At 42.8% G+C, this 14,586-nt stretch overlaps 1 protein-coding gene across 1 annotated transcript; it reads right to left on the bottom strand.

Moving 5' to 3' along the window:
- Positions 1–1,638: 1,638 nt before the first annotated feature.
- Positions 1,639–11,157, bottom strand: LOC104269608 (nuclear receptor coactivator 7-like). The gene is given in 7 exon segments (XM_009864786.1): positions 1,639–2,501; positions 4,255–4,328; positions 4,935–5,030; positions 5,702–5,854; positions 6,311–6,395; positions 6,397–6,428; positions 10,963–11,157. Coding segments are annotated over 7 exon segments (771 nt in total). The 3' UTR covers positions 1,639–2,365.
- Positions 11,158–14,586: the final 3,429 nt, after the last annotated feature.

Genomic DNA, 14,586 nt, shown 5'->3' with positions numbered 1-14,586 from the left:
CAAACCACAGCTCTATTTCAGGAGATGCCATACCTCATGAAAAAACTCCCCCAAAAGCTCCCATTCCTTAGGTGTGTTTCGAAAATGTGATATTGCTGCAATTCTCTTTTTGAGGGGAGGCATAGGTATCTGTCAACATAATCTATAACATCAGCTGCATCCTTTCATCTTTAAAATGTGCCAAAAACTCGTGAATAAAAACCATCCACAAAAAGTTTCTGAATGCATAAATTCCTTTATTGAAAATATTGTGATAGCACTGCATTACATATATTCAATATTCATAGTTTCAAGGGTCACAGAATTTTGATTAAACAACACTGTTTTGAATATAGACCACAGCGTTTAGATATGCTCTGACAAGGATAATATAATGGAGGCGTAAGTTGTAGGTAGCAGTAGTGAAATGTATGTAAAACGTTTAATTTGATTGGTTTGGGTTTTCTTTTTGTTGGTTTGGGTTTTTTTTACTACTAAGTGGTCTGCCACCATTTAAAAGAGTAAACGCTATTAGATATTCTTGGTATCTTCAATGCATTACGCTGTTAGCAGCTTCCATAATATTTTACAGCGTTACCAGTAAGAACTTTATTTACGGCTGTAGCAGACCACGTAGAAGGGTAGCGTGAAAAGCTCACGTGCAGCGTGTTACAGGCTTACTGTATATAGTGTTGGGTTTTGTACTGTGAAATTTCTGTGCAGGATTAAGATTTAGTAATGCTTTTGAAAGAAAACCACTTGGCTTTTTAATTTTTTTTTTCATCTGTTGAAAAAGGAAAAAGCAGTAACTAAACTGAGTTGTATTACTCAGTTAATGATATTCCAAAACTAGACTGTACTGTTTCAGTGCAGGGAAGCACACTACTGCTTCTAAAACCTGCCTTTCTCAAGACAATGACACGTTTGAATCTAAGGGCAGGACAGCATCCTAATGTTGGTCGGGTCTGGACTGTGTAAACAAAACCAGTGCTCGGTGGGAAAGCAGAATTCTTTAACAAACAGTGAAGATCACCAGTCCTCTGTCACACTCTCCCCACTTCCATTTTGTAACATGGAGCCTTTTTCGGTCTACACTGGGGTGGGGGCGGGGAGGAATCTGATTATTTAATGAAAAACAAAGAGGAATACTTAGCTGCCTGTCAAATCTTAAACCAGCCTGTTGCTTCAAGTCTTCTTTGGGAAGGAAATCATATATGTAATTACTAACATTAACATGACCTGGCCTGTTTGGGAAATAGCATTCTTCTTTAAGTCTCAATTTTACTTTCTCCTTAACAAAGCTGTTATTCTTCAATTTGTAGAGCAGTGCTCATAAAAGCACGGTGGGTGGCTTATTTTGAATCATTTGGTGGTGATAGAGAAAAACAATCCTTTCTTAGAAATGTCCTTCATAAACAGTCAACAATTCCAAGGCAGATGCTCAGAGCACGCTGTCCCAATTCTGTTGGCTGCAATAGAGCTGATACAGTCTCTACCATGTGGCAGTTTGCCCAGTGTCTCCACACACTGCCAAAATAATAATCTACTAACAGGAATGTGGCAGCAGAGTTATTAAGAAGAACTATCCACCTTCTCCCCTCATCTCAGGAAAAAAAAAAAAAACCAAAACAGAATTATGCACTCAAATGTTTCTGCCATAAAACAAACCCTCTAATTAGGGTAAAATGAAAACCAAATCTCATTTACAAAATAAAAATATAAAAATTACCTTCAGAAATCAAATAAATCAATTCAGAATAAATGCAAATGCAAGAAACCTACCTGAACAGTAATTACTTATCAAATTGAAATTGGAAACATTAAAAGAAAAAAATTCATAGCTAATACATTTACAAAAAAAAAAAAGCTGCTGTACAATAACAATAAATAAAAAGATTTTAAAAACATGTTCCCTTAAGTGCTGTGTACACCTGTTTGTGATTCTTTTCCATGGCAAACAGTATGCTGTAGATTTTGGTACAGTAACCTTTTATTTTTGGTTAGCATTTTCACGTTGAACATAAACACACATGGAATGTACTAGATAAGTTACATTTTTCCCACAGGATCTTTTTCACAGTTACAGAAAAAGTTTTCAACTTGTACACCATGAATGTTTTCATAAGCATCATATCTTCGATGGAGGAGTGTTGGAAGAGGAAGTAAAAAGCACTTCAGATGGATCTTTTACTGTCCTGTCTCTTACTGCCTCTCAAAACCAGCTCTGTTTTATTTTCTGAGGCCGGTTCTTTAGCAGGTTTTTTTTTTGCGTAGTCATGCTCTGGTACAAACTTGAGGAAAAAGCGTGTAACGTTGTGAGGCAGCCTGCACCTTCTAGTTAGCTTTTAAGTGCCTACCGGATCCGGTCCTTAAGGCAGTCAGTATTTCATTCAAATGTCCATACTTCTACATCTTGTATAATGAAATCTTCTTGCTTAGATAAGATGTCATTATTGAAGGTGCTGCAGGAGTTGCTTCGCCCGTGATATAAATCTGCATCTAACCACAAGCCAAACCGGCCACTGAAATGGAAAGACACAACAAATTTCAGGTTATAGGTAATGGTGAAAACACTGGAGAAGCTGTAGCAACAACCAGAGGAATCGCGGTAATTCTGAGGACTTCCTAGACTGAACGTGAAGAGCTCAATTCCAGCCAAACACTTGCTGAGAAGCTCACAGAGCAGTGGCAGGGCGCAGGACCAGGCATTCGCCTGTGGCCCCTCGCACCACGGCGGCTGTTGGCACTGCCAGCCCTGGCCCACACCGGGGTGCGGACATCGAGGTCCCCTCCCGAGCTGTTTAGATGTGGACACGGCCTCTCTTGCTTTAGGAGGAGGGAGAGGTGGGGTGTTTATACACTGCTGAGGCAAGGCATGCCAGGTGTCCTGCGGTGCAGCCTGCAGGCAGCTTTAGTTAGTCACACAGCCTTAGCTCTTGGCTTCGTACCCATTGACCTCTGAAACTCAGGACCTTCATTAAACACTGTCTGTGTCTTTGTTCTGTGTATCAACAGAATAATGACAATTAAATAAGGACCACACAACGAACTTTAGAAGCTGATGGCAGAACTGCCATTAGAGATTTATCTTCCAGTGGCAAACCTCTTCAGCAATAAGACATAGTATCATAGAACATTAGAGGTTGGAAGGGACCTCTAGAGATCATCTAGTTCAACCCCCCTGCCAGAGCAGCGTCCCCTAGGGCAGCCACACAGGAATGTGTCCAGGAGGGTTTTGAAAGTCTCCAGAGAAGGAGACTCCACAATCTCTCTGGGCAGCCTCTGCCAGTGCTCTGTCACCCTCACAGTAAAGAAATTTTTCCTCATGTTGAGGTGGAACTTCCTGTGTTCTAACTTAAACCCATTATTCCTTTTTCTATTGCTGGGCACCACTGAGAAGAGATTGTCTCCTTCCGCTTGACACTCACCCCTCAGATATTTATATACGTTACTAAGATCCCCTCTCAGCTGTCTCCTTTCAAGGCTAAACAGCCTCAGTTCTCTCAGTCTTTCTTCATAGGAGAGATGATCAAGTCCCTTGATCATCCTCGTAGCTCACCATTGGACTCTCTCCAGTAGGTCCCTGTCTCTCTTGAACGGGGGAGCCCAAAACTGGACACAGTATTCCACGTGTGGTCTCACCAGGGCAGAGGAGAGGGGGAGGAGAACTTCCCTAGCCCTGCTGGACACACTTTTCTTAATGCACCCCAGGATCCCAGTGGCCCTCTTGGCACACTGCTGTCCCATGGACAACTTACTGTCCACTAGGACTCCAAGGTCTTTCTCCATGGGGCTGCTTTCCAGCAGGACGTCCCCTAATCTGTACTGGTGCCTGGTGTTTTTCCTCCCCAGGTGCAGGACCCTGCACTTGTCCGTATTGAACTTCACAAGGTTCCCCTTCGCCCAGCTCTCCAGCCTGTCCAGGTCTCGTTGGATGGCAGCACAGCCTTCCTGTGTGTCAGCCACCCCTCCCAGTATTGTATCATCAGCGAACTTGCATCTAGCCAGAACACAGTTTTTTTTCCTAGTGAAATAAAAGCCCAAAACTAACAAACCCTACCTGTCTAACATCAGTCACCCCCTTTAACATAATGGAAATTGGCCTGGGTTTGTAACAGAAATCAGATTGCTGAGGTATCTGCCCTAAACAGTTGACTAAACTGGTCAGTAAAATGGCTGAACTTCCTTTTTCTTGCAAATGCCATTGTTCCTATTCTCATTAAAGAAACAAAACAAAAGTTAGCTATGTGATTTGAAAACCAAACATTCGCTCACCCTCCACCTCCGAGCTCCAAAGAGCTGGTATCTCCATTGATGAAGTAGGTGTTCTCACCACTCCATTTGAATACCTGAGGAGGAGAAAAAGATATATTTGGACTTTGAGAACTCTAAAACTACTGGGGACTCTTAACAGATATTTTTTGTTGTGGTCGTATTTTATTTTATTTTTTTTCTTGAATGGAGAAGAGGAAGAGATAATAGGTAGAAAGTAAAGGAACAATGCATATTTACAACAACGAACAAAGGCACCCTAATTCTCTTCAAAATTATGCTAACGTCTCTAAATCAACAGACATTCTGTTATAAAGGAACAATACATTCAATACTGAAAAATGCATAAGCCATGAAGGATATTTCAGCAGCTCTCTTATCTCTGGTTTGTTGTCACTGTGAACCTAAGGACGTGTGAAATTATACCCTATTCTTGATACCACTGCCTTCCAAGGTGAGTTGCTGACAGTCCACTCGTTACTCCTCCACTCCTCCCTGTTCCCTCCTTCAATCCACTTAAAACCCTCTCTTCACCTTTATAGGCTGTCCTCTCAGCATTTCAAACAACTACAGCCACTTCTGTTTAAAGCAACGAGTGATTAACTGCATTCACCAACACATCTTGTAAACTCAAATATGCTGTCCTCAGAAAATCTTACTTGAGAAAGTGAACATCCACTTACCTTGAAATTTGGACTGAATGTATAGAGGAATGTTTCACCAGTGCCATAGTAATGGTCACTAAACCTGAAGGGATGTGTAGCATACGCTCCAAATATCTGTCAGGAGAAAATGATTAAACTACTTTTGAGGACAGTACAAAATACAAGAGAAAAAACACCCAGATGTTTCAAAAGAAAAGGTTAGAGCGTGGTGCTGATAACACCAAGGTCGCGAGTTCGATCCCTGTTCAGTCCCTATGTGTTGCCTCATCTAGTTGAGAGGCGTCCCTGCCCATGACAGGGAGGTTGGGTTGAATGATCTATCAGCTCCCTTCCAGCCTAGGCCATTCTATGATTCTACAGAACAACGGAGCTGGCCAGCTAGTAAAATACATCAGATGAGCAAGTAGTCCTGCAAATCTTTTGTATCCTGTAAGTTAAAAGCCAAATGACAACAATGGCAACAGGAATGTCAACTCTAGGAGCTACTGGTGAAGTCCCAGGCCTCCACAGAGGCATTATTTGTAACAGCTTGTTAACTGAGATACATAAGGAAGATACTTCCAAGGTCACTATTAAAAGTAACACTCATTGCAACTATGAAGATGGGGGCAGTATTTCTATTAGTGCTGATACGCTTTCCTGCCTGCAAGTTTAGTTAAAACAGTAGAAAATACAAAAGAAAACACCAATGTCTTATCTGACTTACATGACTTAGCGCTTCACAATGATCACTTTTTATAATCCTGCCCTTTCAGTCTAACCCCCCCAGAATATGCACTCCTCACCTGGTTGTCCATATCTTTGATGACAAGGAGAACTGGGCTGTCGAGAGATGCCGATTTACGGTACAGCGTCTTCAGGCTCGTCCCATGCTCCAGCGTACTGTACGCGAGCCGCCACGGATATCCCTGCACTCGTGCGGGCAAGCGCCGGGCAAGCTGGGCAATGAACAGGGAGAAACGGTTACATATTCAAGGGGTTGGGTCACAGGTGGTGTCCCACACCGTTCCCTTTCCGCAGGGGCTTCTGAGGCAAAAAATGGTTGTCACGGGAGCAGCTGACGCCAGCAGCTTAACATCACCATTTGCAGGTGGCCTCGTACTCTGAGCCCAGCTGTCTGTATTTAACATCAGAACTGGCATCCTCTCTCCGAGCTGTGAAAGAGCTGCCAGGCCTCAATATCACAACTCCAGAGTAGCAAAACATAAAAATAAGCTTCACAGGCGAGTCAGTGTTGCAGCAAACAGGACCTTGCACATGAACACTCCACCATACTAAGTACTTTCCAAACTCTATAAAAAACATTGGTATTGTCTCCAGAAGGCAAAATGGCCTACACTGAGCAGAGAGAGCACCACATATGACAAGAAAAGCTGATGTTTTTCCAGCCATACCTGCTCTATGTGCATGTTCTCCAGGAGAGCGCTGTGATGCTTTAAGACAGGCAAAGTATCATCGTCATCTTCTTCATAGTAACTATTGGCGTCGTTTTGCTTCTTCTACAGTAATGATCTGAAGCAAGAGAACAAGCATCCAACCTCAAGCAGAGCTCTTACACTGTCAGTCCTCTGCTGAAGCAAACTGATTTAAAACAACTGTTAACACTGTGTGAAGCAAAGCCTCTCTATGGGATGACTGTATCAAGCACAGGCAGCCTTAACTAAATGGGGAAAATCTTAACTTGCAAGGTGTCTTTGAAGCAGCACAGCCAGAATTTCTTCATGCCCTGGAGACCTCCCACAGGTGTAGAGTTCTTTGGGATTAATATACGTGCAGGTAACCAGGTGACATCATGTGGTTAGTCTCACACATACTTGGTCCCAAGTCAGAAAGGTAAAAATGCACCTACTTCTTCCAAGACACATTGCATGCATCTGAACTAGGTGTCTTGTGGGAGTCTAAATGAGGAGGACATAGAAGCTTCTTTGTTTTCTCTCATGCAGCTAGCTGCATACATTAATTATTTTCTCAGGTGCCAGTGCATGAGAATATGAAAAAATTTAAAATTCCACTTCTTTTCATTAAACTAGCAGCTTTCTCCTGGTGTTCTTTACCGACTCAGACAGATTTGTGTATAAAAACTGAAACAGGATGAATACAGTGAAGAAGTAAAAATGTAAATAAACTTGAATAGGTATTTCAAAGTTCTGTGTTACAGGAATGTACTAAAGAAGTTTTTAAGCATCCAGTTTACGTAAGGTCCTGAAAATACTCATTCTAAGAGTCAATGTGTTTATAAAATACATTTTGGGTCAAAAATGATCAATTAGCTCCTTGGAAACATCTATATATTCCTTTGCATAAGATTTTATAAAGAGAGGATATTACAATACTTTAAAAGAGGACTCCATATAAATATTTCTAATGCCAGGTTTGAATTTACTTACAAAACAAAGCACAGACTTCTCTCCAACAACTACAGGTAAGCCGAGCTACCTTTTCTCACAAAGCTCAAAAGAATATGACAATGCCAGTCCATACACTTAATGCTTGTTTATAAAACGACTCAGCAGCTTACAAGGTGGTGAGAGAGACAGGGGATAAACTCTGCAGCCCATGTGACATGGGCAGGAATCAGGAACCCAAACATGGCACGGTGCAGGAGTTCCTGTGCCTGGCAGCACCCACAATGCCCGGAGCTCACTGCAGAGGGGAATACACCATCTTGTCCATCAGCAGCTGCAGTGTGGGTGTCCCGGCTCCCGACAAACCACTGCTGGGGTGCTCAGCCCCCTCACTGGCCAAGAGCATCATTTGGCATGGATGGAAAGCTACTAACCCTTTTGTGCAGCTCAGGGCACTCAGCGAGCGCAAGAAGCCTTGGCTCCATGCTGCAGCAGGGGATGAGAAGAGGCCAGTGGTGCCCGGCGGTGTGGCTTTACCTGGGGCTTGGTGCCACCACAGCAAATAGGAAGGAACAGCAGGAGCTCAGAGGGGGCTGATAAGAAAGAAAAGGAGAAGCAAAGAGGCCTAACTAAATAACAAATGGAAAACCTTCAACTGCCTTCCTTCCACAAGTGTGTCACTACAGAGGTCTTATCTTGGAGCAGGAACCTCCAGATGTGGCTGCAGAGCACGCTGTGCTGCTGCCACGTGCCTCCTGGTAAATGTGGCTTCCAAACGGCTTTCATGTGCACACGGATAAAGTTTTGCAGAACTCCTCCGTGCCTTCACAATCGCTGCTTGAACTTGTAGAATCTGTCAACAGCGGAGACAATTGCCAAGAAGTGCCTGGAGGTCCCGTACACGCTTGCCCCACAGGCGAGAAAGCAAACATACTGGACTGACTCCAGGTGCAGATTTAACCTCACCACAAAGCATGGGAGCAGGTTTTTATGAAGACCAGGACTGGTGTGAAGATCACTGTGGGTAGGACAAAGCCCTAACACCATCAGTCACACCTCGCATTGCCAGTGGGATGCGAGCAGGACGCCTGCTGCACACCCTCACACCCTGCCCGTGGTCGCCTGGAGACACCTGGAACTGCCTGGAGCCTGGAAAGGGAGCTGAGCCCGGGGCAGCCACCCCAAGCAGGGCATGGGCACTCTGACACGCCACAAGCAGGGTCAGGAAAAAAGGGCAAGACCACAGGGCAAAATCCAGCCTGCAGACCTAACGTGGTTACATGCCCCTGCACACGCACCCAGGCAGGATGGGTACTCCTGCCGGCGATATTGAAGAGCCTTACAGCTGCATCCTGTCCCTCCAGCCCAGGCTCAGTGGGAACTAGTCCCGGGTCTTCCGAGATTGCATAGAATCCTGCTGGAAAAATTTCCATACTGGCTGATCTCAGAGAAGGTCTGCACCACAAAATTAAAATAAACTTAAAAAACCCCAACTGTACTGTTAAATGGTCTTCCTGTTTTTATCCTTGTTCTTTTTCCATCTCCTGAATGGTTTTCCTTCCCTCCTAATCTCTCAGGCCATTATTTTATTTTACTTTTTTTTAATCAACCCTTTTTTCATCTTAAAGAAGAAGTATCCAAATCCTCTTTTGAAGATTATTTTCTAGAAATAGTCTCCCTGTAAGGAAGAGGAGGGAAGAGTGTCACAGTAAATCAACCAGCAACAGGTATCTGTAGCAAAATGCAACCAAACTAACGGACACAGGCAATCACAGAACACCTACTAACCCAGCTGTAAACTGCAAATTGTCTCTACAGATAGACAAGCCTCCCTCTTCCTTGTATAGATACCTACTCAGTCTGTAACTGAAGCACACATTTGAATGAAGATCAGAGTCAACAACTACAAATAAAGGGATCTGCAAGATCAGATATTTACATGCCATGTAGAAGCAGACAGACGAAAAGGATCAGTCACTACAGAAACTGGATTTACAAGACCTTTTGAAGATTTTATGAGAGTGAGAAAGCCAGCTACCTGGGGTGAAAATACCCTGTTAAAATTTGTCTGAGTGCGAAGCACATCTTTTACTGGGACAGAAGTCCTGTATTAGATCCGCGCTGTTCAAACAGGGACACAGTTCAACGTACCTCCACAAAAGGTTCCTCCTGATCAGGTCTGGCATAGTAAAGAATTCGAATATTCAAAGGCATTTGTTTCCTTCTGATCATCTACTACTTTATTTCACAGTATCCACTATGCTTCTCTGCTCCAAGAGCTCTTGCCCATGAGCATGACAGACGGTGACTGCTTGTGGCATACGGTGATAAAATTGCTTACATGCTTCTCCACAACTACACTTTCTGTTTCCCCGCAAGGAAGAGTGAAACTTTCACAGTACTCATGCCCAAATTTGGACTTTCAAAGCAGACTTCCTGGCAGACCTACTTGAAATTTGTAAAGCCTGAATATATTACAAATAAATGAGACACACCTCCAGAAGCAGCTTCCAGCTAATTCTTCTCCCAATACTTATTTAAATAAAACAATGAGAGACAGGCTCTCATTCTGTCCGGATGTCTCCCACCTCTGTTTTCCAGTCACTGGCCCTCCTCCTTTCATTTTGGTTTTACAAGAATGGCATGCAAATAAAAACTGAAGAGTAAAATCTAGCGCAATATATGACTGCACTCAGCTCTGAGCGAAACAAGGAATCAAGACTTTTTTTTTCCTTCATCTTACAGTTCACAAGGCACTAACATTAAAAAACTACAAAACTGTACAAATAAAAGCTTTTTGAGTTTAGAGACGATATTGTTAAAATTCAAATGACAAGGCCCACTTCCTTCTTTTGAACAGGAAAACATACTTTCAAGACAGAAATGCTAGGGGAAAATAAATTTTAAAAGGGGCAGTAGAATTGTAAAACCAAGTTTATATAATCAGATCACTTTTTAAATCACCATCAAGATATTTTCCACTCAGGGATTTATCTGTTTTTTAATTTATCCCATGTCCTTAGCACAGCAAGCGCTTCAGTGTTCAGAGGTATCATTAAAAAATGTGTGTGAGCTTATTTCCCTTAGAAACTGGGCTTTGTATGCACAAGAGACAGACAGATAACAAACACAGGCATGTGAGCTAGTTAAAACAGATTGCAAAAGCCCCCTATGAAGAAGCCAAAGTCCGAGGATAAAACTTATCCATCTTACAACCAACGTTCAAACAGTATTGCCGCATGCACCTGAGAAGCAAAGGTCTGGCACATCACCACACACAAATTCATTTCAACCAGCACACAGGAGTCTGTATTAGTGTTTATGTGTCCATATATATATTGGAGATTTTATTTATAGCCTATAAATACAATATAAATTTAGCAACACTGACAAGGTACACCTGTATAGTTTTGCAAAGGGCTAATGTCACATAACCAAAATATTTACATAACTTTTGCTGAGTGCACATGCAAAAGCTCTCACTCGTTTGCCTGCTTTTTCTAGGTAGAGAAGAAAGGAGGACTGACAGAATACGAGCACGTTTGTGAGTCGGATACAAGCCTTGAGAAGGCTTTTGTATGAAGCAGCAAGCATTATAAAGAAACACCATAAAAATCATCAAAAGAACAAGTGCTGAGACCCTTAACAGAGGATGAACACTTGACATGCACATGCTTCATGTAAAGGCAGAAAGCACTCACCTCCCAGCTTTTAGTAGTGGGCTCACTGAAGAAGTTGTCTATCATATCAAGCTCCTCCTTTTCTACCACGACAAAACCTTGCTCTTTGGCATCTTTCCCGTATATTTCTGGTGACCACTGAACAAAAAACGTGTACAAGTGATCCACCCTGTAAACAGAAAAGGAGACAACCCCTGCTGAGTGGTCCATGAGCATAGCACCGTCACGTAGCACAGAGGTTCTGCCCCATGACAAAGAAGGGGCAACCACACAAGCAGGACACCCAGGTATTTCCACCTTCACGCACCGCACAAGGCAATAGCTCCCTCCACCTAGCAGCCTGAAGCACTTCAAGGTTTCTCTGCATTCACTCCCCACAATGTATTTCTCTCCTCCCTTTCCTATACATATAGCCAAAGTATCATAGTAAAACTAAGCTGCTTGTCCAGTCCCACGCAATTCATATTAAGAAGTCAAAGTCATTAGTATTAGGTTATACTCACAAAACTTAAGACCACAAAAAACTCACTGTACTTACTTATTTTGACTTCCTGCATAAAACAAAACAAAAGAGATCACCAGTAAAGCCCACACCACATTTCAGGCTGTTCTCTAAAAGCCATAGCAACTAATCACAAAGCAATTCTTCATTCTGTTAGCATAATGAAAATAAGCAGTTACTGACAGCTTTGCTAATTACATAGTACCAGCAGTGTATGCACTTCCATAAATGTAGTCAGCTCTCAACCACTATCTTTAAAGAGATGTTCTCTGACAACATCCACAACAAACTGAACTGATTTCTGAAGAAGGAATTTATGTAGTATTTTAAAATTAAAATGAACACACGCAGTTTCAAAGACGAATATAACAGCAGATCCACTATACAAGAAGTTGAATTGCTAGCAAAAACAATACCAAGCCCTAATTAAAGAGGGCAGGCAGAAAGGTAGTTCGTACCTATGACACTGGACTTTTTCCAGTTTTTCACCAGAAAGTTTTGTCCTGCAATTCCTTGATCAATACAAATCAAGAAAAATCTTGGAGAAATACAAACTTTCCCCCCCTATATTTCAAGATATTTGGATTTTTATATATATGCACAGAAGTTCTTAAAGTACCATTTTAGCACTGTTGGATTCTGTTCGGGGTCACTAGTATAATTCCAGAAATTTTTCCAGCTAAGTCTGTGGTTTTTGTTCTACGCTCCTACCAGTGAGGGCTAGAGTCTGACGTCAGTTCTGATTGCATAAACTGACAGCCCTGAAATTGTTGCCCACTTATCACAGCTACATTAATTCACAGCTGAAGTGAGGTATTTGGAGGGGCTTGACTCACTTTGGCCTCAAGATATTTGGATCCAATTTCCACTACCCTCAACAAGAATAAAGGATCAATTTGGCTTCATCACAGAAATGTCCTCTTAATCATGAAAAAGGAACAGCTAAGCATTGTCATCAGTTTCTTCTCTTGTTTGCACATTCACAAATGCTGCTGTGGTGCATGGCTAGCATGTTCTAGCAGACTTTAAATTTTTGTTATCAAAGAAGAACTATACCTATGAAACATTTTTAAAACATACAACCAAATATGGTTTTAGTGCAAATGTCCTCAATTTCTGAACACCCAGCACTAGTTGCTGAAGCATCAGCAGCCTCCCTTCGTCATGAACAAATAAGGGAGCTAATACTGTTATCAAAGTAAATATTACAGCTGTGGCTTGCTCCTCTGCAGCAACACACACACAAGAGATTGAGGTAGTTCTGTGCTGTCAGTCTTTGCGATAGTTCTCACCAATAATTGCATGGTAAAGACTAAAAGAGGGTCATGCTCCTATTGCCAAGGTTTCCTCCCTTCTTTGTGAGAAGCCACATGATTGCTTGCAAGTTTGCATAGATCTAAAACCAGTGAGCTATGGAAGGCACTTTTAAAAGCTGTATCATTTCTTTTTAGTCAGGACCTCTTCTAACTGCAGAAGTTCTCCCACACTTACAGGTGCCCCGCTCCACTTGCTCACAAAGGCTTCAGACAGAGCAGTATGGTCATCTCTTTGCTAACTCATGTGAGTTTTAACTGGAAGAGACATCTGAGCACTGCGTATTTTACTTGTACTAGTTCTAGTCTGGAAAGCTAACTGCTTAATTCTTACAAATCCCTACAAAAGAGCAATAAAACTAGTAGTTGCTGCCATCTGGCTAAGATCAGTTTGAAAGCATGTTCGTGCAGGTGTGTGGAAGAGAGCAGCATATTCTCATCTCAGAATTGCAGAATACTTTCAGGTTGTGTGCCACTGCCGGAGATCACCTAGGCCCACCTCTGTTTACTCTTCTGCTAACATCCAAGTTAAAGGTTGCACAGTCTTATAGCTATAAATTATAGAATGATTTGGGTTGGAAGGGACCTCAAGGATCATATAGTTCCAACTCTCCTGCCACGGCAGGGACACCTCCCACGGGATCAGGTTGCTCAAGGCTCCATCCAGCCTGGCCTTGAACACTTCCAGGGAGGGAGCATCCACAACCTCCCTGGGCAACCTCTGCCAGTGCCTCATCACCCTCAGGGTAAAGAACTTGTCCATTTGCAGTTCCAGAAACCTAGAACAGAGAATCCACAACCTCTCCAAGTAACTTGTTCCACACATAACCAGACTTATGTTTCTTTTCTGTCTAATCACCCATTTGCTCTGATGCATGCAGCATATGATCTCAGAAGGGTGTGGCACCATCCTACTTTTTGCCATTCTATTTTTTTTTCCTTTTCTCCTCCCCCTTTTCAACCATGTGTCCAAAAGCAATAGGGGGGTAACCATCACCCAAAGCTGTGAAGCCTTCCCTACTGCCAAGACACACAGATGACTTACCCTGACTTTGCTCCCAACTTCCCCATCTCCTTTTCTGCAGAGTTCCTTCCCAGGTCACCCGTGCCCAGATCGTACCACTCCAGCGACTGCTTCACGCCAGGTGCACAACTTTACATTTGCCTTTTCTGAACTTCCTGACGTTTCTGTTGGCCCATTCCTCTGTGTTGAGGTCCCTCTGAGCAGTAGCCCTGCCCTACACTGTATGAGCATCCCTCAGATTTGGCATCATACTCCAAAACGACAAAGGTGTATCCCTCTCCAATGTCCATGTCATTGATAAAGGCACTAAGCAGTATCAATCCTCAAGGAATATCACTTGCACCTGATAGCCATTCAGACTAGCTACCAACCCTTTGAGCCCAATGGTCCAGTCAATTTTTTACCAGTCTGGCAGCCTACCTGTCCAGGTCACATCCCTCTGGTTTGGCTATAAGGGTACTATGGGAGATTATGTTGAAAGCTTTACTAAGTCATGGCAAAACGTCAAGCCCTTGCTCTCTCCTTGTTCACAGAGCAAACTGTCTCAAAGAGAAAAGTTATCTGGTTGGTAGAGAAGCAATTTGCCCTTGGTAAATCTACAATAGTGTTCCTGACCACTTCTTGCCCTCCATATGTGCTTGGAAATGCTGTCCATAAGGACGAGCTTCCCAGGAACTGAAGGGGAAGGTAACTGCCCCCTGCTTCTGTAGATCCTCCTCAACTTTTCTGAAGATGGTGTGTCACGAGTTAGGGCTGGACAGACGCTCTCTAACTTCACCCTCCAAATGGGAAGGAAAAGGGAATGA

The sequence above is a fragment of the Apaloderma vittatum genome, unplaced genomic scaffold (genome assembly GCF_000703405.1).
Source record: "Apaloderma vittatum isolate BGI_N311 unplaced genomic scaffold, ASM70340v1 scaffold44632, whole genome shotgun sequence".
Lineage (NCBI taxonomy): Eukaryota > Metazoa > Chordata > Aves > Trogoniformes > Trogonidae > Apaloderma > Apaloderma vittatum.
The sequence above is the reverse complement of the archived record's forward strand: the minus strand, read 5'-3'. Positions and strand labels throughout refer to the sequence as shown.